Here is a 27,005-nt window from a genome sequence, read left to right on the forward strand (position 1 = left end):
TTGGACACTGGGAGGACAGACGCAGAGGCCCAGGGCGCACTTCCTGCCGGGCGGGGGCGGGGCTGCACCTCCTCCCTCCCTCCCTCTCTCCTTCCCTCCCTCCTTCCCCACGTGCCCCCTCCCCGCTCCCCCCGCCCTCCCCGCCCCCTCCCGGGCAGCCGCGGCGCCTCGGGGGCGGGGCCGGAGCGGGTGGGCGGCGTGGCTGTGCGGGCTGGGCGCCGCGGCCGTGCTGCCAGCGGACCCGCGGCGGGCTCGGGCGCGGAGCGGGGGCGCGCGGCGCGGAGCTGAGCGTCTCAGCGCGGGCAGAGACTAGCCGGCGGGTGGCAGCGGCTCCCGGCCCGGCCGGTGGAAGGCCTCGGGCTGAGCGGCGGCCGAGCGGGGCTCGGCCCGGGGCGCTCGGGGAGCTCGCAGCGGCGGGCAGCAGGAGGAAGCGGCGGCGGCGCGTCCCGAGCGGTGCGCGCCATGGCGGGCGGGCCCCCCAAGGCCCTGCCGTCCACGGGGCCCCACTCCCTGCGCGACATGCCGCACCCGCTGGCCGGCTCCAGCAGCGAGGAGGCCGTGGGTGGTGACAGCACGCCCAGCCCGGACCTGCTGATGGCCCGCAGCTTCGGTGACAAGGTGGGGCGCCTGGGGCTGGGGTCTGAGAGGCTTATTTCGCTCCCCATTGGGGGGATGATGGATCCGGAGCCTTCCTGGGCCTGGGGCCGCGCCCACCCTGCCGCCCCTTCCCGGGGGACGGGCGTGCCCTGGCCCCGGAGCTCTCGGCGAAAGCGTCTCCTCTGCCGCCTCCGCGGGGTCGCAGCCGCAGAGGGACGGGCTTCGCTGCCTGTGACTGGTCGCGAGCGCCGGTGACAGCTGGTGGGGAGGGGTCCAGCCTGCGTGTTGGGGCGGGAGGCGTGTGTGCAGGGAAGGGCGCCTGTGTCCTCGGATGGGGTTCCGAGTTCCTCCAGGTGCATCCCTGCAGGCTGAGCTGCTGCATAACTTGTAGCTCCTCCAGTTTCCCGAGACTGCACAGAAGCAGGAGTTCATGGCTTTCCGTGCTGGGACCGGGCAGCCCTGGGCTTACAGCGAGAGTCGTCTTCCCCCGAGTCAGTCATGTGGGGAGTGATCTTTGTTTAGGTTTGCTGTTTGTCCTGAGGAGTCACCTGACTCAGACCCCAGCCGGCGGCGGGAGGAGAGCCTCGTTGTGGTTTTCTGTCTGGGACTCCATTCACCTCCGACGGCCTACCACTCTGTTTAGGTTTGGCAGCGGCTGGTTTTGTGGTTGATGGAAAGAAAGCTCGCCCTTTGGCCTTCTTTGTACAGAGGGAGGCTCCAGATTTTCTTAGAGCAGCACAACCCTCCTGCTGCTTGGAGACACAGCAGAGTCCAGGCAGGGGTAAGGGACGGCCTCCTCCCTATCCCCATGGCCATTTCAGCTGTGAAGGGGACTTGAGCAGTGATTGTATCCTCGCTCCTGCCGTCACTTAGTCGCTAACTGCAGAAATTAGCATTGTTCTCAGGTCTTGTGATCAAGATTTTCTCTCCCTAGTAAAATACTAAATGGATTCCCTCTTGTCCCAATATTAATGGGAGCAGGGGACCTAACTTTCTTCTCCCGTCAGAGGGGACACCATGTGGTACAGTAAAAAATGAGTATGAGAAAATATAACCTGCCCGCCTTGGAGCACTTAAAATCACTAGAGAGTGGGACTTGACTTGATGTACCTTCTGCACAGGGTTTGTGAAAGCTGGGAGTGAAGTTCCAAAGCATCAGGGACAGGAAAATTTAAAAAAGCTAATGGAGGCCGGGTGCAGTGGCTCACAACTGTAATACCAGCACTTTGGGAGGCTGAGGCAGGATGATTGCTCTGGGCCAAAAGTTTGAGACCTGCCTGGGCAACATATTGAGACCCCATCTCCACACACACACACACACACACACACACACACACACAGAGTATGGTGGCATGCACCTGTAGTCCAGGCTACTCAGGGAGGCTGAGGCTGGAGGATTGCTTGAGCCCGGGAGTTCAGAGCTGCAGTGAGCTATGATTGCACCGCTGTACTCCAGCCTGGGCAAGAGAGTGAGACCCTGTCTCCAAAAAATGTTGAATGACTGAATAAATTTGCTTTCTTATGGACAAAAATTGGTCTTAAAATAGTGTAGGAACTGGGGTTAAACCTCATTTCCTTCTCAGTTCTGTGTAGGATACTGAATTAATTATCTATTGCTGTGTAGCAAATTACCCCAAAACTTACCACCTGGAAATAGTGTCTGTGGGACAATCTGAGTGGTTCTGAATTAGGCCTTTCTTGAGGTTGCAGTCATCTGAAGGCTGGATTAGGGGAGGATCCACTTCTAAGCTCACTCACATGGCTGTTGGCAGGCCTTAGTTACTCTCCATAGGGCTGTTGGATGTGGCAACTGGTTTTCTCCCCAGAGCAAGTGATCCAAGAGAGCCCAAGACTCTAGCCAGTCTTGTATAACTTAACTTGGAAATGACATGCCTCCGATGTATTCTGTCGGTCACACAGATTGACACTGGTACAATGTGGGGAGACGGTGTGAATACCAGGGTGTGCATACCAAGAGGTGGGGATCATTGGGCCATCTTGGAGACTGACTACTACAGATAGCTATTTTAAATATTTGCTTAACAAATCACTCATGGATGATACCTGACTCAGAAGTATGGGTGTTTTACTAGTAAGTACTTGGAAGACAAATTCTCCGTACCAAGATCTAGTTAGTGGTCAAGAAGTCAGTCTCAGGTGTAATTACTGATGGCTTCCTTTAAAGGGTCTGTTCTGTGTGGGAGGTTGAGTCTTGGAGGCATTCTTAATTATTGAATATATATGTATTTTTTGAGACAGAGACTCACTCTGTCACCCAGGCTGGAGTGCAGTGGCCTGATCCTGACTCACTGCAATCTCCACCTCCCTGGTCGAAGTGATTCTCGTGCCTCAGCTCTCGTGTAGCTGGGATTACAGGCGTGTGCCACCTTGACCGGGTAATTTTTGTATTTTTAGTAGAGACGAGGTTTCGCTATGTTGGCCAGACTAATCTCGAACTCCTGGCCTCAAGTGATCTGCCCGCCTCGGCCTCCCAAAGTGCTGGGATTACAGGCGTGAGCCACGGTGCCTGGCCTAATTATTGAATATTTATTAAATCTCCTAACAGCTGTGGGGAGCATCTAAATGACACCATTCTCAAGGGCCTGATTTATAGTAAGCCACTTTTCCTTAGAGGCTAAGCATTGTAATTTCTTTCTCTGACTAGGAGTAACATTTTCCTTGAATCTTGGCATCCCCGTATGGTCTCATAACTCTGAACAAATTTCTGTAGAGAGAAGCTAGCAAGCCACAGAGGTGAGTCAGAGCCAGAAGAAGGAAGCCTTCCCTGTGGCTGGCTTTCTCCTGCCTCAGCAGCATGAGGGTCATCAAAGGGGTGGTAGGACAATTCAGTGCTATGGTCTGTCTTTGAAAATAAGCCAGTTTTGTCTTAGTAGATACTAGGGTTGTGATCCTGGATGACAGGGATTCTGGGTCAGTTCTGGGCTAGAGGAATGCAGATTTGACAGGCTGATCATAGTACAGGGTTATTGTGCAGAGGGAATTGCTTTCTGAGGGGCCAAGGTGGTGCTATGAACAGGGTAGCCTTGTGTCTTGGTCCAGCTGACACTTGTGAATGAACTCTGTAGTGCTTGGGTAGAAGAGAAAGACCAAATATGATGGACTGTCCACCAGTTTCTCAAATTTTTCAAATCATGGTGTGATGCCTCCCTTCATAGGCTCCCAAAGGAGGAATCCTTTCTATCTACCAGAGGTTGCCAGGACTAATTCTTTTGATGCCTGCTAAACTCACCTTTTTTTTTTTTTTTCTTTTTTTTTGAGACAGAGTCTTGCTGTTGCCCAGGCTAGAGTGTAGTGGTGGAATCTCACTACATCTTCTGCCTCCTGGGTTCGTGTGATTCTCCTGCCTCAGCCTCCTGAGTAGCTGGGATTACAGGTGACTGCCACCACACCTGGCTAATTTTTGTATTTTTAGTAGAGATGGGGTGTCACCATGTTAGCCTGGCTGGTCTCAAACTTCTGACCTCAGGTGATCTGTCCACCTCAGCCTCCCAAAGTACTGGGATTACAGGCGTGAGCCTCACTGGACCTTATATGGCTGTCTCCATCTAAAATGTAAATACATCGCTTAGCCTTACTCTGCTTTTTAACTTTCATCTGCAAATTGTTCCACGCTGCTTCTCCTCTGACTCAGCCTCCAACTTCTGTGCCCCTCCCAAAACTTAATACTGGATTCTTAAGCCCCATTGTGTGGCTAACACCTCTTCCCACATCCTCAATCTCTTCTCTGAACTCTTCATCTATTTCCTGCCCCCTTAGGTCACTTAGACATCCTCTGAAGTCTTCAAAATAGAGAAGGCTTTTCCTCCATCACCTTTTACAAACCAGGCTCTGCTCCTTTGAGGCTCCTGTCATTCTTTTTGTTCATTTGACACGTATTTGAAGGCCTACTATGAACCAGGCACTGTTCTAGGAACTTGAATAAGTTAGCTGAAAACTCTGCCCTCACTGGATACATTTCAGCGTGTTTGTACTGTATTGCACAGTAAATGCTATGGAAGGAGGAAAAAGGAGAACTGGCCACGAGGAAGAGGATTTGGCAGGCCTTGTTGAGAACTTGACATTTGAGCAGACTGGAAGGTGAGGGAGTTAGTGGGTGAGTATCTGAAGAGTGTCGGGGGAGGGACCAGCGGAAGCAGAGGCTGGAAGGCACAGGGCTGGTATGTCAGGGAGCAGCCTAGAGGCCAATATGGCTGGGCAGAATGAGCATTGGACAGTTAGAGGCTGGGGGCAGAGAAGGGAGGGGTCAGATTATATTGAATGTGGCCGGTCACCCTGAGGACTTTGGCCTTTACTGCCAGGACCATGGGGTGGGAAGTTAGCATGGGCAGGGGGCATTTCAGGGTCTTGAGCAGGAGGGGGGCGTAGTTCGATTATGTATTGAAAAGGATCACATAGGCTGTTCAGCTGAGACTACCTTGAGCCCCTGAATTAGTTAGGATTCTTTATTAGTTAAAAGGATATGAGCTAAATGCAAACTGGATACAGGAAAATAAAAATCTACTGGCTCACGTTGCTGAAAAGGCCCAGGTATTTTGGCTTCAGGAATGACTGGAGCAAGGTATTCCAATGATGTCGGGGATCTGTCACTTTCCATCTCTTGGCTCCGCTTTCTTCTGTGTCAGCCTTGTTCTCACGCCAGTGAAGGGATGTGTTCTATAAACAAGCTTCCCAGCTCCAGCAGAAGGAGAGCACTCCTTTCCTGATAGTTCCGGCCAAAGCTCTGGGCTGGTGTCTCATTGGTCTAAATTGGGTCAGGCGCCTAAACCAGTCTCTGATTCTGATTGCGCAGACCTGAATCAGGTACTTGTCTTTGGAATGAGGAAAGGAATTTTTTAAAAATTGGGGAATATATACATGAAGTTTATAACAATGTGTGTATATAAAGAGTAAAACTTATCTGTAGAGTTTAAAGAATAATAAAATATTCCTACCCCCAGATTAAGATACAGAAAATTTCAAATATTTTGGAAGCCCCCTCTGTGCCTGGGAAGGGAGGAGGTGGTTTCCAGAGCAAAATCAAGAAGTAGATGTTAGAAAAACAGGAAACAGATATCCACTACAGACCTTCGACTACTGTTTTCTTTGTCATTTTCCAACTTCACAGCTTCTCACTCTCATTCTTTAAATCTTTAGACCCCAACTTACTGTCTTCTCAAATCATGTCCTCCCCACGGGGCTTTAATCATTCACATGGCTGATCTGTCCGAGTCTCCAAAATTACCAGTTTCTTGACCTCCTTATGTAGTGGCGCGATCTCAGCTCACTGTGATCTCAGCTCACTGTAACCTCTGCCTCCTGGGTTCAAGCGATTTTCCTGCCTCAGCCTCCTGAGTAGCTGGGACTACAAGCCATATTGGCCAGGCTGGTCTCGAACTCCTAACCTCAGGTGATCTGCCCGCCTTGGCCTCCCAAAGTGCTGGGATTACAGGCATGAGCCACTGTGCCAGGCACCTTCACCTTTTTAACAGTTCATCTGCCCTCTCCCATGGGCGCACCCTGCATTGTAATACCTAGAAGGATTCCAGCTCTGAAATAGTGCCACTGGATATTATCACATTTGATTGTGTTTATATACAACTTGATGTTATGGGATACACATAGTTAGAAAAGTTTACTATAGTGGAGCAAATTATCACAGTCATCATCTCATACTCATTTTGTTTTTGTGACAAGAGCATCTAAATAGACTCATTTCATATGATTGTCAAGTATAGTGCAATTTTATTATTAATAACTCTAGTCATCATGTTCTACATTAGATCTCCAGAGCTGTACACTCCTCCATATCTGCTACTTTGTATCCATTTGCCTACATCTTCCCATTTCCTCTCCCACCTGCCCTTGGTAGCCACTATTTTGTGTTCTATCTCTATATATTTGAATTTTTTAAAAGATTCCATATATAAGTGAGATCATGCAATGTTTTTCTTTCTGTGTTCGGCTTATTGCACTTAGCATAATTTCCTTCAGGCTCATTCACGTTATGGCAAATGACAAGATGTCATTCTTTTTTAGGGCTGAATAATATTCAGTTTTGTGTGTACACATACAATGCAGTTTCTCTATCCGTTCGTCCATTGAGGCCTGCTTAGGTTGTTTCCATATCTTGGCTATTGTGAATAATGCTGCAGTGAACGTGGGAGTGCAGATATCTTTATGAGATGTTGATTTCAGTTCCTTTGGGTATGTGCCCAGAAGAGGGATTGCTAGGTCATATGGTGGTTCTATTTTCAATTTCTTTAGAAGCCTCCATACTGTTTTCCATAATGGCTTTACCAATCTACATTCCTACCAACATTGTACAAAGGTTCCCTTCTCTCCACATATATCGTTTTGTCTTGCTTTCCCCTCCTGGCTTTCCAGGTCTCTGAGTTGGTAACAACTGACTATACCTGTTCTGTTCTGTGACCTCTTGGATTCCCCTACCTCCTTTAGATTCTGTGGCCCATCTTCGTGGTTGCTCCTGCCTCTCTATTCAGTTCCCTTGCTCTCTTCTGTTTACACCCAGCTTGGATCATTCCATTTGTTCATGTCTTTCATCTACAACCAGGATGCTCAGGAAGCTCAAAGGTTGCTGCCAATGTAAGTTCGCAGGTTTCAGCCACAGCTGGGGCTTCAGTGGTCCTGGACACTCGTTCTTTTCCGCAGACCCTCCGTTCTGCGCAGTGGTTTATCTGAAACTTTTCTCTGCTCCTCATACCCTCCACCCTTCTACTACACCCTCCCTTCTGCTGATCACCTCACCTTCCACCTTAGAGAAGATAGAAGCCACCAGAAAGGAACTTCCCTTCTTCAGATTTCAGAATGATCTGAATCCGTAGCCATGTTTTCTTTCTGGCCCTCGTTCCAAGGAGATAGTCTAAGGCTGATTGAGGATGTAGACCCTCCCCCTACCCCCGATCCTCTTGTAGACCCTGCTCTGCCTGTCCTCCTAACTTACTCCTGTATCTTTGGACTCCCTCTCAACCAGCTCACTCCCATCAATATTTAAGCATGCTCAAGTTGCGCTCTCTCCTCTTTTTTTTTTTTTTTTTTTTTGAGACAGTGTCTGGCTTTGTCACCCAGGCTGGAGTGCAGTGACACGATCTTGGCTCACTGCAACCTCCGCCTCCTGGGCTCAAGAGATTCTCCTGTCTCAGCCTCCTGAGTAGCTAGGACCACAGATGCACACCACCACGCCTGGCTAATTTTTGTGTTTTTGGTAGAGACAGGGTTTCGCCATGCTGGCCAGGCTGGTCTTGAACTGTTGAGCTCAAGTGATCTGCCAGCATCAGCCTCTCAAAATGCTGGGGTTACAGGTGTGAACCACCATGCCTGGCCAAGTTGCTCTCATTTTTAAAACACAGAGTGGCTGGGTGTGGTGGCTCTTGCCTATAATCCCAGCACTTTGGGAGGCCAAGGCAGGAACATTGCTGGAGGCCAGGCATTTAAGACCAGCCTGGGCAATATAGTGAGACCTTGTCTCTATTAAACACACACACACACACACACACAGTCGCTTGAGCCCAGGAATTTAAGACCAACCTGGGCAAAATAGTGAGAACTTGTCTCTATTAAACACGCACGCGCACACGCAGAGAGAAAGAGTAAAGGAAACTCTGCTGTGATGTTCTTTTCTCCTCCATCTGGCGCCTTTTTTTTGCGGGAGTGGAGATAAGGTCTTACTTTGTTTCCCAGGCTGGTCTCGAACTCCTGGCCTCAAGTGATCCTCCTGCCTCAACTTCCCAAAGCACTTGGATTATAGGCCTGAGCCACTGTGCCTGGCCTTGTGCCTTATTTTGTGACTCCTCTTTACAAGACACTTTCTGAAGAGAAGGTTTCTGGCCGTTGCTTCCACTTCCTGACCTCTGACGTACTCCTCAGCCTCCTGCTGCCTGGTTTCTGACTCTGTTCTTCAGGGTCCTCAGTGACCTCTTTATTGCTAAATCCAGTAGATGCTTTATAGCCCTTATTTTACCTGATCCCTTGGTAGGTAACACTTGATCCTGTTGATAACCCCCTGCTTGAAATGCTTCTCCTCCACTTCCTGTTTCAAGGTGTGCACGCGGGCCAGGCACGGTCTCACTCCTGCAGTCCTAGCACTTTGGGAGGCTGAGGCAGGCAGATCACGAGATCAAGAGATCAAGACCATCCTAGCCAACATGGCGAAACCCCGTCTCTACTAAAAATGCAAAAAATTAGCTGGGCATGGTGGCGTGTACCTGTAGTCCCAGCTACTCGGGGGGCTGAGGCAGGAGAATCGCTTGAGCTGGGGAAGTGGAGGTTGCAGTGAGCTGAGATTGTGCCACTGCACTCTAGCCTGGCGACAGAGCGAGACTCCGTCTCAAAAAAAAAAAAGTGTTAATGCTGGAATCATGTCTGGATTTGAATCTCAGCCCCACTGTTTACAGTCTTGGTAACAGCAAGTTGTTTAACGTCTCTAAGCCTCAGTTTTCTCATCTGTGAAAAGGGGATAACAGACGTGCCCACATCACTGGGTTGATAGGAAGACCCAGCGAGTTTGTAGAGTAGTGGGTGATGTATATAGCGAAGCTTTAAGAAATAGAAGGTGGTGGTGGTTGTTATTCCTTGATATTGTACTTTCCACATTTCTGTCTACATTTTGGCCTATGCTTTGTCAATTTCTATATCAGTTGAGGTCTAATCAGGGAATAAAAGCCAGTGAAGGTATTTCAAACACAGAGACTATAATACAAGGAGTTAGTTGCATAGATGATAGATGGTAAGTTGACCCAGGGAGTAGCAATAGCAGGAAGTTGCTGTTACCCTCAGGACTGGAGGGTTAGGGGAAGAGGCGATGTTAAGTAGAACCCAGGAGCTTCTGTGGGAACTAGACCTGTGGCAGGGTCGTTGAGTAAGAGCTAGGACCTCAGAGGAAGGAGGCCCTGGAGGGGGGAGGCAGCTGCCAGGGACACAATCTGAGGCAGAGAGCAGGGGTTAGGCTGGGACAGAAATACCCCGGCTTCTCTCCTTATCGTTCCCATTCTGGTCTAATATCAATATCTTATATTAGCCAAAATAGCATCCTTGGTGGATGTGTGGCCCTAACGGAGCCAGGCAGCCTTTCCTGAGATTTTCGAGATGGATGATGGGGGAAAGAATGTCTGTCTTTCTACTAGATTGTGAATGGTTGTGTCCTTCAACGCAGAGGGTGCCTGGCCTAAGAATGAAGCCAGAGGGAAGTAGAGCTAGGAGAGGAAGAGGGGAAAGATCATTTGAGTTCAGGATCTGACTGTGCCAGCTGTGCCTGAAGTTAGCACAGTTTCCTGGTTATAGGGGGTCATAAATTCCCTTTTGTTGATATTGTTTTCAATTTGGTTTGCTGCTTGAAACTTAAATTACCAATACCATGACCTTAAAATATGACTTGAAAATTGGGTTTTACCTGAGGAGTAGGGAGAAGGGGGTGTTTATTCCTATTGGCAGCCCCACTAGCAGGGGGTATGTCTGCACATCAGCTGAGGTGGCAGAGGTTGTGTTTTCACCAGGTCCATGAAGTTGGAGGGGGCTTTCAGATGTGGGGTGGGAAAAGCCCCAAGGTGAAGGGCAGAGACAGGAAAGACCTGTGTCCCCTGGAGGAGGACTGAGTTGGGTCATGCGTTGGGAGTGGGTTTTGAGAGTCTAGAGGTAGAGATTAGTGAGAGAGGAGGTGGGTAGACAGGTCAGGAGGAGAATGAGACTGTTTTGAATGCTGCGATGTGGAGGTTAGCTTTTATTCTTTCAGCAGTAGCTAGTCCTAGAGGGTGGTTGTTTTGTTTTGTTTTGAGACAGAATCTCGCTCTGTCGCCCAGGCTGGAATGTAGTGGTGTGATCTCGACTCACTGCAACCTCCACCTCCTGGGTTCAAGCAATTCTCCTGCCTCAGCCTCCTGAGAAGCTGGGATTACAGGTGCATGCCACCATGCCAGGCTAATTTTGGTATTTTTAGTAGAGATGGGGTTTCATCATGTTGACTAGGCTGGTCTTGAGCTCCTGTGATCCACCCTTCTCAGTCTCCCAAAGTGCTAGGATTACAGGTGTGAGCCACCGCTCCTGGCCCCAAGAGGGTTTTTGAGCAGGGGGATGTGTGATCAGGGCTTGGGATGGGGAGAGACCAGCAGTGAAAGAGGTGAGATAGGAAGAATTAACCTGGTTTTGGTTGGACTTGTTGCCTGGGAAGAGAAAGATTAGAAAATATAAAGATGACAGATTTTGGTGTAGTGGGTGTGACTGACTAGCAAGTCCAGGAGATTGATGCTGAATAGTGGTGCCCTCTTTGAGATGGGAGCGCAGACTGGGAAGCACGTGTGCAAGTTAAGTGTAAAGATGATGTGGACACGGTTTCAAGTCAGGCGTTCAGGACAGAGGCTGCCTGAAGGCTTGTGATCTCAGCTCACTGCAAGCTCCACCTCCCGGGTTTACGCCATTCTCCTGCCTCAGCCTCCGGAGTAGCTGGGACTACAGGCGCCCGCCACCTCGCCCGGCTAGTTTTTTGTATTTTTTAGTAGAGACGGGGTTTCACCGTATTAGCCAGGATGGTCTCGATCTCCTGACCTCGTGATCCGCCCATCTCGGCCTCCCAAAGTGCTGGGATTACAGGCTTGAGCCACCGCGCCCGGCCAGGAAGTTCTTTTTTATTAAATAGATGTGTAATCCCAGTAGATCCAAATAGAGATTGGCGTAGGAGATGGAGAGGTCTGAGATCAGAATTTAGACAAAGTGCATATTGACAGTAAAATCAGGGGTAGGATGTCATTGCCATTTGAAAATCAAGTGTTAGTGAAGGCCACTGGGAGGAAGGCAGGTGTTCCACGATAAATGAGAGCCTCTCAAAGTAAAATAAGTACATAAACAACAGCCCGGCCAACAGGCGCTGATTCATGTATGAGCAATGGGGTTTGTTTACTAGACTTTAGAGGACTCATATGCTGTCTTATGTCTGCCTTGCCCCATAGAATTCTTCATTTTGGCAGCCAGCACAGGAATCAGGAATTACTGTCATTTGTGTAAGTTTGTGTGTGTGTGTTGGTAGGGGGAAGTGGGATAGTGGAAAAGGTGTTTGGGGATTCCTGCTTGCTTGAGAAGGGACACAGAGGCGGGCGGGAAAAGCACGCAGCGTGTTTGGGTGGCCGAGTGCAGGCACTTTTCAAAACTCCTATAGCTCTTGAGCATCTGCTACGTGCCTGGCTCTGTACTACATGCTGGGGCTGTAGAGAAAGATAAAAACGATCTCTCCCCTGAGAGGTTAATGGTCCAGCGAAGAAGAGAGACACATCAACAGATGGTTGCAGTAGAATGTGAAAAATGCTGAATGTATTTACTTAGCTCTGTGGCCTTGGGCAAGTTTCTTAACCTTGTAATGCCTCTGTTTCCCCTATCTAAAATGTGGATTATCTTACAGGGGGATTCTGAAGCTTAGTTGAGTGTTTAGTATCTGGGACACAGTAAAGACCACAGCAATGCTAAGTTTTGTTATTGCCTTAGAAGCAGAACCTGAGAAAGCATTTAATCACCAGTAGTTCGTTTGAGAGGTGAAGAAACTGACATTAGAGGAGCAAGGAAGTGAGACAGGGAAGAGAAGGCAATCAGCAGAGGTGACGTTACCAAGCCAGTTTCCACTGAGCAGAGCTGGAGCTTTACCCCACAGGGGAAGCCCTTGGAAGCCGGCATGGAACACGAGCCTCAGTTATCCCCACTCCAGGTAAGGAAGCTGGGGTCTTCAAACAGCAGCTCTCTTTAGTCATTGGTTGACGGCTGCTTGGGTGGGGTGTTTGGACATGAATTCCCAGGTGCTTTCTAGCCTACCCCATGGGTTCAGTGGCCAGGGGAAGTGGTCAGGCCAAGACATGCAGATGCTGGTAGGTGGGAGTCAGGCTAGTGGGCACTGAAGTGTGATCAGGGTGAGGGGATGTACGGGTGGGGCACTGACAGCATCTGCTACAGTTTATATATGTGTGTGTATATATATATATTTTAGAGATAGGGCCTTGCTCTGTTGCCCAGGCCAGAGTATAGTGGCACAATCTTGGCTCCTACAGCCTTGAACTCCTCCTGGGCTTAAGTGATCCTTCTGCCTCCGCCTCCTGAGTAGTCCTCAGCTTCTGACTAGTCTTAGCTCCTAGTGGTGTACCAGTGTGCCCTGCTATTTAAATTTTTTTTTTTTTTTTAAGAGAAAGGAGTCTCACTACATTGCCCAGGCTGGTCTTGAGCTTCTGGCTTCAAGCGATCCTGCTACCTCAGCCTCCCGAAGTGCTGGAATGATAGGTGTGAGCCACCATACCTGGCTGAGTTATTATGTTTTTTAAAAGAATTATTTGTTAAACCTGAGCGGCAGGCCAGGTGCCATGGCTCATGCCTGTAATTCCAGCATTTTGGGAGGCCAAGGAGGGTGGATCACGAGGTCAGGAGATCGAGACCATCCTGGCCAACATGGTGAAACCCCATCTCTACTGAAAATACAAAAATTAGCTAGGCGTGATGGTGTGTGCCTGTAATCCCAACTACTCAGGAGACTAAGGCAGGAGAATCGCTTGAACCAGGGAGCTGGAGATTGCAGTGAGCTGAGATCATGCCACTGCACTCTAGCCTGGCGACAGACTGAGACTCTGACCCAAAAAAAAAAAAAATGTTTAAATTTATGGGATACATATGTAATTTTGTTACATGGATAGATTGTGTAGTTAAGTCCAGTGCTTTTAGGGTACTCATCACCCAAATAATGTACATTATACTCAATAATTTCACATCACCCACCCCTCTTCCTTCCCCTCCACCCTTTTGAGTCTCCTTTGTTTATCATTCCGTGCCCTATGTCCATGTAGTTGTGATGAAAGTTATATGTAGGGAATAAAGTAGGGTGAGACCTTGCTTTGGAGGATGGTGGCTTTTCCAAAGAAGATGATGTTTGAGCTGGAGAATGAAGGAATACATGTCTTACAAATGGACAGAAGGAAGAGCAACTCAGGCAGAAGAACCAGCACACACCAAAGCTTAGTACTGTCAAGTGATGCACGCACAGCGAGCAAGGGGATTGATGAGGCTGGAAAGGTTGGTAGGGTCCTGACTGTGCTCTGTAGTGGCAAATAGTAAGGACTTTAACCTGAGCAGCTGGAAGACCAATTAAGTGTTTGTCGTTGTTGTTGTTGTTTTTAAAGAGATAGGATCTCACTCTGTTGGCCAGGGTGGAGGGCAGTGGCACAATCACAGTTGACTAGAACTCCAGGGCTTAAGCAGTCCTCCCACCTCAGCTTACTGAGTAGCTTGGACTATGGGCATGTTCCACTGTGCCTGGCTAATCTTTTCATTCCAATCAAGTGTTTCAAGCAGGGGAGGAGCAGGGCCGTGTTTGGGGTTAGAGTCACTGATCCAGCCCTAGCTGGGATCGGGTAGGTGGAGCCTGGAGGCAAGGAGTCCAAGAAGAAGAAGGCTGTTGCAGTGGGAGGTTGGAGGAGGCAGTTTCATTAGGGCTTTGGCTCACTGGATTCAGAGAGTGTACTGGTTAGTGGTTTTGCTTACAAATAATCAGTATCTAGCTTGCATTAACTTAGCAAAAAGGTGAGCCTATTGACAGGCTTGCTCTAACATAGGAGGGAGCTGGAACTAGGGGTCTGAATGCTACTGAGGGTCGGCTTTATTCTCTCAGACCAACGTCATCCACGTAGGGGGAATTGTGGCAGCTCACCTCCCTCACATTGTACAGCTCTGCCTCCGGAAAGGGAGTGAGTCTCTCTTCCCAGGAAAAAAGGTCAGGGAGACCTGGCTTGGGTCACATGCCTGCCTTTAGGCTAATTAACTGAGCTCAACCTGGGCCAATCAACAGTGGCTGGGGGAGGAGACTGAAACAGTAAGACAATGCCAATTCCAGCTACCGGGTTCAGAAGCAGCCGTGAGGTGTGCAGGACAAACAGTGAAAGATCATTGAGGAAGAGACTCTAGGGTCACCGGCTTTGGGAACTGGCTGAATGATGATGGCAAGAATAGAACAGGAATTTGAGGAAAAGTAGGTCAAAAATTATAGATTTTCTAAGGCATATATGCTTTTAAAAAATTGTGATATACTTCGCATACCATAAAATTCACCCTTTTAAAGCATACACTTTAGCGGTTTTGAATATATTCCCAAGATAATGCAACGGTCACTGCTATCTAATTCCAGAACATTTTCATCATCTCAAAAACACACCCCATACCAATGAGCAAATACTCTCCATTTTCCCTATTCCCAGCCCCTGGCAACTGCTAATCTGCCATCTGTCTCTGGAGTTTTCCTATTCTGGACATTTCATATAAATGGAATCATAATATGTGTGGCCTTTCATGCCTGGCTTCTTTCAGTTCGTCTCATGTCTTAAGCCTCCTCCATGTTGTATGTATCGGTACTTCATTCCTTTCCCTCTCCAGCTTTATTGAAGTATGACTGACAAGTAAAAATTGTGTAGACTTAAGATGTACAACATGTTTTGATACACTTAAATATTGTGGAATGATTACCACAATTAAGCTAACTAAACATATCCATCACCTCACATAATTGCCATTTTGTGGTGAGAACACTTTAGATCTATTTTCTTTCTTTTTTTTTTTTGAGACGAAGTCTCACTCTGTTGCCCAGGCTGGAGCGCAGTGGCACGATCTCAGCTCACTGCAATCTCCACCTCCTGGGTTCAAGCGATTCTCCTGCCTCAGCCTCCCGAGTAGCTGGGAATACAGGCATGTGCCACCATATCCAGCTAATTTTTGTATTTTTAGTAGAAATGGGGTTTCACCATGTTAGTTAGGATGGTCTCGATCTCCTGACCTTGTGATCCACCCGCCTCGGCCTCCCAAAGTGCTGGGATTACAGGTGTGAGCCACCACGCCCAGCCTAGATCTATTTTCTTAGCAGATTTTAAGTATAAAATACATTATAGTCACCATGCTGTATATTAGGTCTCCAGAACTTACTCATCCGTCATGGAAAGTTCTTGACCAATATCTCTCCTTTTTCTCCATCCCTCCAGCATTACTTCATTCCTTTTTATGGGTGAATAATACTTCATTTTATGGATATGCCACATTTTGTTTATTCATCTGTTGATGGATATTGGGTTTTTTCCTAAGCACGTGTACTTTTTTTTCCCCCCAAAAAAAGACATTAAATACAATTTATGACTTTTCTACAATAATTTTGACATTTGAGGTTAATGGTAATTTTAGATATGAATATACAGTAAGATGGCATTAAGTACCCTGGCTGTTTTTAATCATCTTAACCATTTTAAAGTATACAGTTGAGTAGTGTTAAGTATATTCACATTGTTGTGCAACAGATCTCCAGAACTTGTTCATCTTGCAAAACTGAAATTCTATACCCATTAAATGGCTGCTGCCCTTCTCTGTCTTCCCCAGCCTCAGGTCACTACCTTTCCACTTTATTTCTATTAATTTGAATACTTTAAATTCCTCCTGTAAATGGAATTGTCAATATTTGTCTTTTTGTGACTGGCTTATTTCACTTAGCATAACATCCTTAAGGCTTATCCACGCTGTAGTATGTGACAGGATTTCCATCTTTTTTAAGGCTGAATAGTATTTCATTGTGTATGTGTATCACATTTTCTTAACCCATTTTTCTGATGGACATTAGGTTGCTTTTGCCTCTTGGCTATTGTGAACAATGCTGCAATGAACATGGTTATGCAGATATCTCTTTGAGACCTTCTTTTGGATATGGATATATACCTGGAAGGGGATTGCCAGATCATGTGATAACCTGTTTTTAATTTTTTGAGGACTCATCATACTGTTTTCCAAAGCAGTTGCACCATTTTACAATCCTGCCGACAGTGTATACAAGGGTTCTTTTTTCTCCATGTCTTTGCCAACACTAATTATTTTCTGTTTTTTTTTTTTTGATAGTAGTTATTCTAGAAAGTGTGGGGTTATATCTCATTGCAGTTTTGGTTTGCAGTTTTCTGATGTTCAATATATTTTCATATGCTTATTGGCCATTTATATGTCATCTTTGGAGAAGTGTCAGTTCAAGTCCCTTGTGCGTTTTAAAATTGGGTCTTTTAAAACTGTTATTAAAGTTGTTTATATATTCTCAGTATTAGCCCTTTATTAGATACATGTTTTGCAAGCATTTTCTTCCATTCTGTAAGTGCCTTTTTACTCTGTTGGTTGTGTCCTTTGGACGAAACATATGTTTTTAGGTTTGCCTGTTTTTGCTTTTGATGTCTGTGCTTTTCTCATCATATCTATTGCCAACTTCAATGTCTTGAAGCTTTTCCCCTATGATTTTTTTCCTAGGAGTTTTATGGGTTTGGGTCTGATGTTTAAGTCTTTATTTTGAGTTACTTTTTATTTATTTATTTATTTATTTATTTGAGACAGAGTCTCACTCTGTCACCCAGGCTGGTGTGCAGTGATGCGATCTTGGCTCACTGCACCCTCAACCTCCCGGGCTCAAGTGATCCTCCCGTCTCAGCCTCCTGAGTAGCTGCAACTACAGGCACATACCACCGTATCCAGCTAATTTTATTTATTTATTTATTTTTTTGTAGAGACAGGGTTTCCCTGTGTTGTCCATGCTGGTCTCAAACTCCCGAACTCAAGCGATCCTCCCACGTTGGCCTTCCAAAGTATCAGGATTACAGATGTGAGCCATTTTGTCTGGCCAGCCACTGTTCTTTAATGTTGCTCTTCATTTCCGTTGTTGATATCCTAATTGGATGTATGATTATCTAAATGGTTTTCCTGGCTTTCATTCAGTCAGGCCCTCCTCTCCCAGCCAGTCTGTTCTGAGTACTGTAGCCAGAATCCACCTTCGTAAAGTGCTGCCTTGCACGCGTCATTCCCATCTTTGGAGATCTGCAGTAACTCCCCATTGCTTACACAGTAATGGTCCAAGTCCTTAGCCTGACCTTCTGTGATCAGGTACCTGTTTACCTCCCTGGTCCCCTCCTGGGAAGTTACATCTCTGCCGAGTGATTTTCTTCATGAGCTGCCTGGAATGTCATGTGAATTCTTGCTTGCCCACCCTTGCTTATCTCATCCTCCTCTCCATATGTTTCCAGCTGACATCTATTGCTTTAGAACCTCGCTACTTAATGTGTGGCCCATAGATGAGTGGCATTGACATCACCTGAGAGCTCATAGAAAATGCAGACTATCAGACCTAATTCCAGACACACCGATTCAGAATCTGCATTTTGACATGATCCCTAAGTGATTGGTATGCACATTAAACATTGAGAAACACTGACTTAGAACAAGGTTATCAGTCTTGGCTAAGCATTCAGATTCTCCAAAGATCTCTTAGACAATAATGATGCCTGGTCCCCACCTCAAGAAATTTAGATCTAATAGGATGGCCCAGGGAGCAGTATTTTTTTTTTTTTTTGTAAAGTTTCTCTAGATAATTCTTGCTGCTGCTGCTTCTTTTTTTTTTTTTTTTTTTTTTTGAGACGGCCTCCCTGTGGTCACCCAGGCTAGAGTGCAATGGTGCTATCTCGGCTCGCTGCAGCCTCCATCTCCCAGGTGCAAGTGATTCTCCTGCCTCAGCCTCCCACATAGCTAGAATTACAGGCACCCGCCACCACGCCGGCTAATTTTTTTGTATTTTTAGTAGAGACGGGCTTCACCATATTGGCCAGGCTGGTCTTGAACTCCTGACCTCAGGTGATCCTCCTGCCTCAGACTCCTAAAGTGCTGGAATTACAGGTGTGAGCCACCGTGATAATTCTAATGGGCAGGCAAGATTGAGATCAGTTGATTCAGGATAATTCTGTAATTCACTCAGGAAGTTCACTATCAGACAAGCATGCCTTCAGCTTTTCTCATTCAGCATTGCCCAGTAGGTGTAATTTCATATATTACTGATAGTACAAACACCTGTGGATGCAATTTGGCAACATCTATCAAAATTACAAATACGTATGTTTGTTTTGATTCAGCAAGTTCTTTTCTGTTTGTCTGTCCTGCGGATAAACTAGCTTATGAAGGGAGAAGGCTTTCTTTCCTCTCCACTTCTAGTTAACATCATTAAAGACCTCTACATTAAGGTCGTTTCTGTCTTTTGATCCTCCCTTCACTTGCAGAAGTGCTTGGCCACATAGCACCCTGGGGTGTGGGGCTGGGACTTGGCATACTTCTCCATCACTGCGATGCCATCCTGCAAGAAAATGTCCACTTCTCGAAGAGCTTGATGCCAGGAGTCTCCATTACTGTGGGTGGAGCCATGTCCATGCGGTCATCCTGAGGGCATAACTAAGGCATCTCAGTTGTTTGGCATGGACCAGGCACTACCCTGGCACAGACAGGAAGAGCTGAATCTTCACTTGGCTTCTGGGATTCCACTCACTGTTCATTCCTTTTGTACCTTACTGGCTGTTCCTTCTCTGTCTCCTTGGCTGGTTCCTTCTCATCTCCCTACCTTTAGTAGGAATGTTGGAATGCTCTAGTACTCCATTCTGTCATGGCCTCTCTTTATCTGCATGGTGTCCCTAAGCAATCTCATCCAGCCTCACACATCTACACACTGATAACTCCAGGCCAGAAACCCCTCTCCTGAATTCCAAATTCCTGTCTCCCACTTCCTTCTTGATGTTTAGCCCTGCATCTCCAACAGGCATGTCAAGCTAGTTATCTAGCCCACTTTTGATTCCAAGGATAAGCCTTGGAATTAGCCTCGGCTCTTCTATCTTTTTCATCCCATACTCAAGCCGTGAGCAAGTCCTTCTGAAATACCATATCCAGAATCTCATTACTTCTCACTCTCTCCACTGCTGCTACCCTAACTGCCATCCTCCCCTCTTGCCTGTATTACTGTACCAGCCGCCTGACTAGTCTTCGTGCTTCCACCTTCCCACCTTTAGTCACTTATCCAGGCAGCAACCGGAGGGATTATTTAAAACATAAGAAACATCAGTCGCATCATGTCTTTTTTGCTTTTTAAATTTAAGTAATTAATTAATTAATTTTTGAGACAGTCTCACTCTATTGGCCAGGCTGAAGTGCTGTGGCACTGTTTTGACTCACTGCAACCTCCGTCTCCACGGTTCATGCCGTTCTCCTGCTTCAGCCTCCCGAGTAGCTGGGATTACAGGCACCTGCCACCACGCCCAGCTAATTTTTTGTATTTTTAGTAGAGATGGGGTTTCACCGTGTTGGCCAGGCTGGTCTCGAACTTCCGACCTTGTGATCTTCCCACCTTGGCCTCCCAAAGTGCTGGGATTACAGGTGTGAGCCACTGCATCTGGCCTCTTTTTGGCTTTTGCTTGAAACCATCCAGAGACTTTTCAGTTCTCACACATTCCCCTCACATCCTCCATGGGCTCCAAGTGCCCATGTAATCCTGCTCTGCTGCTTCTCTGGCCTCTCCATCCACTTCTCTCTCCCTGCCCACTCCCTTGCCTCAGGCCTTTTGGCCCAGACAGCCTGCAGGCTTGTTCATCTATTTCATTCAGGCCTCCCCCAACCTCCCTGTATAAACTAGTAGCAGCCCCTGGCCGGCTGTGGTGGCTTACACCTGTAATCCCAGCACTTTGGGAGGCTGAGGCGGGCGGATCATGGGGTCAAGAGATCAAGACCATCCTGGCCAACATGGTGAAACCCCATCTCTACTAAAAATACAAAAATTAGCTGGGCGTGGTGGCGCATGCCTGTAGTCCCAGCTACTGGGGAGGCTAAGGCAGGAGAATCTCTTGAACCCTGGAGGCAGAAGTTGCAGTGAGCAGAGATCGGGCCACTGCACTCCAGTCTGGTGACAGAGTGAGACTCCGTGTCAAAAACAAACAAACAAACAAAAAACAAACTAGTAGCAGCCCCCTCCCTGCCCAGTTATTCTCCCCCTTTACCTGGCTTTAGTCTTGCTTCACAGAACTTAAACCACCAAACATACTTGGTTTACTTTCTCCAGTACTGTGCTGTAAACTTCTTGAAGGCAAGGGGCCTGATCTGGTTTGCTTATTGCTAAATTTCCATGCATGAACAAAACCTGGTATGGGTTGAGTATACAGACATTTGGTGACTCAATAAATGGACCCGTGCTAAATGCCATGTTTATAAGGATACCTATTGCAGTATTATTTTTAATAGCAAAAGATAAAAGCTTATATGGGTATTAGTAAGGTGCTGGTTTTGTCAAGTATGGTGTGTTTTGAAATGCAGTATTAAAAAGAATAAGGTAGCCTTGTATATACTTATATGCAACAATGGAAAAAAACCATTAAGTTGAAAAAATATATAAATCGTGTATAGTCTGTCTTGTGTGTGTGTGAAAGAATTTATATGTCAATGTGTCTGCCAGCCTTGGAAGGATGCAGCATTGCTGTGTCAGATGGGTCATTCTCCCAGCCTTCAAGAGTGTAGTCTCCCCGGTTGGCTATTTGACCAAATTAGGGAGAAAGAATCTTTCCTCTCTCTTTCTAATTTGGTTAATAATGGTTGATACCAAATAACTCTGATCATGCTTCAAAAAAGGGGCCGGGGAGGGCTGTCACTCATAGTCCTGTCGAGCAGTTATGACTGTTTTTGAGAAGGGATAACAGCCACATTGTCGTAACTGCTCAAAACCCCGAAGAGATAAGGCTAAGCTGTGACAAAGGGAAAAAAGAGACAGTGCTTTTCTGGGGGTTTTTCAAATCTGTTCAGGTCAAATATGGGTCATGTTGGCTTGTGGTGAGTTTTACCTTTTCTCTCTGTGGTCAATTTTGTGAACTTTTTGTTCTGGCTTGAGACATTCTTTTCCTTCCTGGTTCAAGTCATGGAGCAGGGGCAAACCTTCGGTTGTTTCACAGTTGTCCAGACTTTATTGGACCCCATTTCATGCCCTTGCCCCCATCCTTCCTGGCAGAGGACATTCGTGGTCTTGGACATTGCTAGTTTCCCTGAAAGAGGAAGAGGTGCTTTCAGCCCAGTGACATTTGCTCTGTTCTGGTTTCCTTCAGAACAATCCATATTCTAGTGAAGGGTTACTCTAGCGTCATTTCAGTTTCTCCCCAGAGAGAGGGACAACCAACTTGTCAACAAGTGGAAATGGAAGAAGTGTTTCTGGGAGGTGGTTCTGTTGGGGATTAGACTGACACCTCTTTGTAAGAGGATGCGGTTGAGTTCCCTTCACTCTTCTGCTGTAACCATATCCTCCCCTCCAGGTGTGCTGGGAGACCTGGCACATTATTTTAGGTATTCTTGAAGCTTTTTGAGTAACCTAGAAAGTATCTCATACAGTATGATGGCTAGACATTGTTTAGATTTGTGGATTGACAGGTGTGGGGCTGTGGTGCTTGTGTGTGCATGTGGAGATATCAAGTCATGTCTCCCCTGCCATGGTTTGAGCAAAATGCTCACATCTTCACTTCCAGTCGGACTCTGAAGAACAAGGTAGCCACTGTATTTTGCTTTTCTCAAATCATTCTAATTCTCTTAGATTTTTCTGTATCCAGTACTGAGTGTGAGTAGAAAGGGTAATGTTTATTAAAGACACATTGCAGTATTCCAAGATTGTAAGTTATGAAAGCAATGTTTGGTTTGCATTTCACATAAACCAGTTTTGTTATTACATAAACGAATATGTCTTCAAGTGTTGATACTGGCATGTTTGCTCGATTTAAAACAAAAACACAGCATTTTCCGTTTTAAATTTTCCTTGTGTTTAAATTATGAAAAGGCTACTTGAAAAGTCTTGCTATTGATTTATTCATGAATCAAGGAACTTCTCAACTATCTGTAGATTTGTGGTGTTCCAGTAAATGGGTCAAGAGAATCTGTTAATCTGTTAATTGTGAGAAACAGTGTTGCCAGAAGCTACATGAATAAAGTATACTTACCACCTCTTGTTCCAAAGCAAGGAAGCACACTGTGTAAAGAAGTTTAGAATTGTTAGAGAGGTTGGTTAGAGCAGTGTTTAAGTGTGAGGCCATTGCAGCTGCGTAGAGAGAATAGCGCCTTTAGAGTTGGCCAAGGGAGTTCTAATATAATCACCTACTGGCTGGCAAGTCACTTACCTCCTCTGAACCCTGTTGTCCCATCCATAAAATGGGGATAATAATAGTACCTGTCTCATAAAGCTGTTTTGATAACTTAATGAGGTTGTGTACAATAGCCTCCAAAAGCTCTTCTGATAACTGATAGTCGTAACTCATATGAACAACATACTTTATATGACTACAAAGAAGATTCTTTGCTTTTTTTTTTTTTTTTTTAAGAGATAGGATCTCGCTCTGTCATTCAAGCTGGAGTGCAGTGGCGTGATTGTAGCTCACTGCAGCTTTGAACTCCTGGGCTCAAGCAATCTTCCCGAGTAGCAAGGACTAAATATATTTTGATAGATACTGATAGTAGGGATAGGTGCATTTTGAGGTGTGTGGGGTACCTTAAATATTCAGAAAGTAAAAGATGAAAGAAAAGGAAAAATGCTTTCTAGAATAGTAAGATTATATAGTAAGACTATGATAAAACTCAAGGCATATGGGGAAGGGGAAACAACCAGTTCTGCAGAAAGAGTACGTAAATTGTGGAGAAGAAAATCCTGGGTGAGCTAGGATTCGTTTACTATAAATTATGACTTCAAGACCAAATTATAGATAGCCTTAACAAATAAGCAGCTCACAATAAATATTCACAATTATGTTATATTTATATTACTATGGATCTGATTATAGTATAAATGTTCACGTCTTCCCCTTAATTTGATTTTCATTTTGTTTCCATAAGAGTAAATTACTCTTGACTTATTCAAAATGATGATGCTGAAAAGAAAAGAGGAATCTTTCTATGTGACCTGTACATCTTCAGAAGAAAGGTTTATTTTAACTGGCCAGAAAACAGAATTCTCTCCCGGAGGAAATGGATGAGAGAAACTGGACTTAGGAAGTTCATATTCCATTCAGTTACTCATCAAATATTTATCAAGTGTCGGGCACTGTGCTAGGTGCTGCCAGCCAAATCCCCACTGGAGAGTCTGTTGCATTTCAGGGCTTTTCAGGTTTCTGTTTCTCTTCTTCTACCCCAAGATATAAAGGATAGCAGTCTAAAACAATGGAGAAAAACCGGAAACCAAAATTTGGCTCTTTGAAAAAGAAATCAGGAAAAATGACAGACCTTTAGCTAGGCTGACTAAGAAAAAAAGAAGGTTCAAATTACTAAGATGAGAAATGAAAGGGTGGGTCTGTAAGGTCATGTTACTAATGACCTTACAGAATGGAAGAAGGATTGCAAGAAGGACTGTGAACCTGTGCCAATGAATTATGTAATTTAGACAGAATGGACAAATTCCTAGAAAGACACAAATAAAGCTGCCGTGATCATTCATGTGAAAGTCTTTGGTTGATGTGTTTTCATTTCTCTTGAGTAAATACCTAAGAATGAAGTTACAACGTATGAGAGTTGGGTAGCTCCACATTCTTGCCAAGACTTGGTATTGTCGACTTTTTTAGTTTTAGCCATTCTAGTGAGTATGTAGCGATATCTCATGGTGGTCGTAATTTGTGTTTACATGATTACTAATGATGCTGAGCCTCTTTCACATGCAAATTGGCTATTTGTATATCCTCTTTTGTGAAGTCTTTGTTCAAATCTTTTGCCTTTGGGTTGTTTCTGTTACTCAGTTCTATATATATAGTTTGAGTTATTTTTATATATATATATATATATATTTTTTTTTTTTTTGAGACAGTGTCTTGCTCTGTCGCCCAGACAGGAGTGCAGTGGCATGATCTCGACTCACTGCAACCTCTGCCTCCAGGGTTCAAGCGATTCTCATGCCTCAGCCTCCCCAGTAGCTGGAATTACAGACGTGTACCACCACGCCTGGCTTATTTTTTGTATTTTTAGTAGAGACGGGGTTTCTCTATGTTGGCCAGGCTGGTCTTGAACTCCTGACCTCAAATGATACGCCTGCCTCCCAAAGTGCTATGATTACAGGCATGAGCCACTGTGCCCAGCCTAAATTTTCTTTGTTTTTATTTTTGTTTTTGTTTTTTGAGATGGAGTTTTACTCTTGTTGCCCAGGCTGGAGTGCAATGACGTGATCTCAGCTCACCACAACCTCCATCTCCCAGGTTCAAGTGATTCCCCTGCCTTAGCCTCCCGAATGGCTGGGATTACAGGCATGTGCCACCACACCCGGCTAATTTTGTATTTTTAGTAGAGACGGGGTTTCTCTATGTCGGTCAGGCTGGTCTCGATCTCCCAACCTCAGGCTCGCCTTGGCCTCCCAAAGTGCTGGGATTACAGGCGTGAGCCACTGCACCCGGCCTAAATTTTCTTTGTATATTCTTATTAAGAGTTCTTTATATATTCTGGATATTGTATGTTCTCCCATTCTGTGGCTTATCTTTTTTATTTTAAATTTGTATGTAAGAGTGTGTGTGTGTGTGTGTGTGTGTGTGTGTGTGTGTGTGTGTGTGTGTGCATTCTCTTCACACAAAATGTAGACAGTTACAAAAACTTATCTGGTGAAAAATCTCCGTTTTGCCCAGGGCCCAGCATCCCCTTCCCCCGTCAGCAGGTTTCCCTCCTCAGTCAACTAGTGTTACCAATTTCTGGGGAAACTATAAATATATGCTATACATAAATATAAAAATGCCTGTGTGTAGTCTTTTTTTTTTTTTTTTTTAAAGATGGTGGCGTACCTTACTTTTTTGTACCATGCTTTACACATAAGGTTAGTTCTTGGCGATTGTTCCATATTAGCACATAGAGACCTTCCTCCCCACTAGTTGCCTCCACACTCTTCCTTCCTTTTTAATGATTACATAGTATTCCATTGTTTCAATTAGTTCAGCACCTACTGTCTCAGATGAGAAGTCTGTGCTAGTGATTCTTTTTCTTCTTCATGTAGACGTCTACATATCCTTAGATTTTTCTTCTTCTTAAATTTAGAAATCTCACCATTCTTCTGGTATTTTATTTTATTTTATTTTATTTTTTTTAAATCCCCACTTGAAATCCAGTGGGCCCTTTTAGTTGTACTGCTTCATCTGCATCCTTCTTTGTTCTTGATTCTCTTTTTCTGACGAAAGCACTTATGGATATCTGAGTTTTAGTCTCTCCTTTCTTCCTGAGACGACCTGCCCGTCGCCTTTCAGGGTTGGAGTGCAGGAGGCCGGGATCTCGCTCTCACCATAAGTTCATCCTGGGTTCACGCCCCATTCTCCTGCCTCCGCGAAGTTGGACTTTTCAGCCTCGCTAGTTTTCTGTATTTTAGTAGAGACGGGTTTCACCTCAGGAAAACAACTACAGGGATGGTCTCCCATCTCTCGACTGATCCGGCCTGCCTCTGCCTCCCAGTGCTGGGATTACAGGCTTGAGCCACCGCGCCCGGCCTAGTCTCTCCTTTTTTAGCTTCACCTTTTCTTGTCTCATTTTATTGCATTTTAGTTTCACTGTGTCTCTTGAGAGAATTCGTTGGTTTGATGTTCTATATGATGCATTTATTTTTCATTTCATTCCATCCTGGTGTTTCCACTTTTCTATTTAATTTAAAGTTAAACCCACTTATGTTTGTTTAGCGTTCCCGTGTTTTTGGACCTCCTCTGTCTGTGTTATCTGGATGATGATCTTGGCCTAGGACAAGAGCTGATCCCCTTTAGACTTGAGCATGCCGGGTTTCTAGTCTGCAGATGTGCGGATCTTCTGCTTCTACCTTCTTGGAGATGTGCATGCTGTTCCTCCTGCCCAGCACTGAGACTTGCTCTTCTGCTACCCCTGGGGTGCATATTTGTGTAGCCACACATTCATGTCTATGTTTGTGTGTGTAAACATGTACGTGTGTTTATAGACGGTGCACAGAGACTCTGCAGTCAGCCTTTGCCCTGGCTGTGGTGAGTTGATGGGGTGGGGTAAGTCTGAGACGGCAGAGGATAAAGTATAGGTCTTTGGAACTGCTCCTAGGCAGGCCTCCTTTCAGGATGTGTGGCTGATAACAGGACAGCAGGCTGGATTGACCCTTCTGAACTGAGGAAGTGGGGGAGAGTTTACCCTGCAGGTAGAGAATTTCATGCTCTTCCCCAAATACCCTTCCTCTTTTCCTTCTTCCAGTTGCATTAGCAACTTGTCACTCCACAGTCCTTTGCTCACCGCCCCCTGCCTTCCCAATGCCTGCTTCTGTTCTCAGCCACTGTGGTCTCCGATTTTGGGTATTTTTCCAGACCCTATGTAGCAAATCCCATGTCTTCCCAGATTTAGCATTTCCCACTGACCTGTATAGATTTTGGTTCCTCAACTCTGACTAAATCTGATTTTTCTGTAAATTTGATCCTGTTTCCTATATCTCTTCCAGAAATTCCTCAAAATTTCTTATTGATTGATGGCATCCATCCCTGTTTTCTGGCTTTTTAATGGGTTTATTCTTATATTTATATTCCTTTTGTCATTCCCTTGGAATTTGGAGTGACACAAGAATCAAACATTGAGCTCAGCCCATC

The 27,005-nt window shown here is 45.8% G+C and overlaps 1 protein-coding gene across 4 annotated transcripts in view; it reads left to right on the plus strand.

The window, feature by feature from the left end:
• The first annotated feature begins 220 nt into the window (after window positions 1–220).
• SNX30 (sorting nexin family member 30) overlaps window positions 221–27,005 on the plus strand; it is a 125,189-nt gene continuing 98,404 nt past the window's right edge. For 2 of the 4 annotated variants that reach the window (XM_009188268.4, XM_009188270.3), the window contains exon 1: window positions 305–618. In XM_009188268.4, coding sequence (XP_009186532.1) covers window positions 463–618 — 156 coding nt within the window. In that variant the 5' untranslated portion in view covers window positions 305–462. Of the gene's footprint in view, window positions 619–11,181; window positions 11,604–27,005 lie in introns of those variants that run through there. The other 2 variants (XM_003911352.4, XM_009188271.4) reach the window with 2 other exon arrangements.

Source organism: Papio anubis, chromosome 13 (assembly GCF_008728515.1).
Source record: "Papio anubis isolate 15944 chromosome 13, Panubis1.0, whole genome shotgun sequence".
NCBI classification, from domain to species: domain Eukaryota; kingdom Metazoa; phylum Chordata; class Mammalia; order Primates; family Cercopithecidae; genus Papio; species Papio anubis.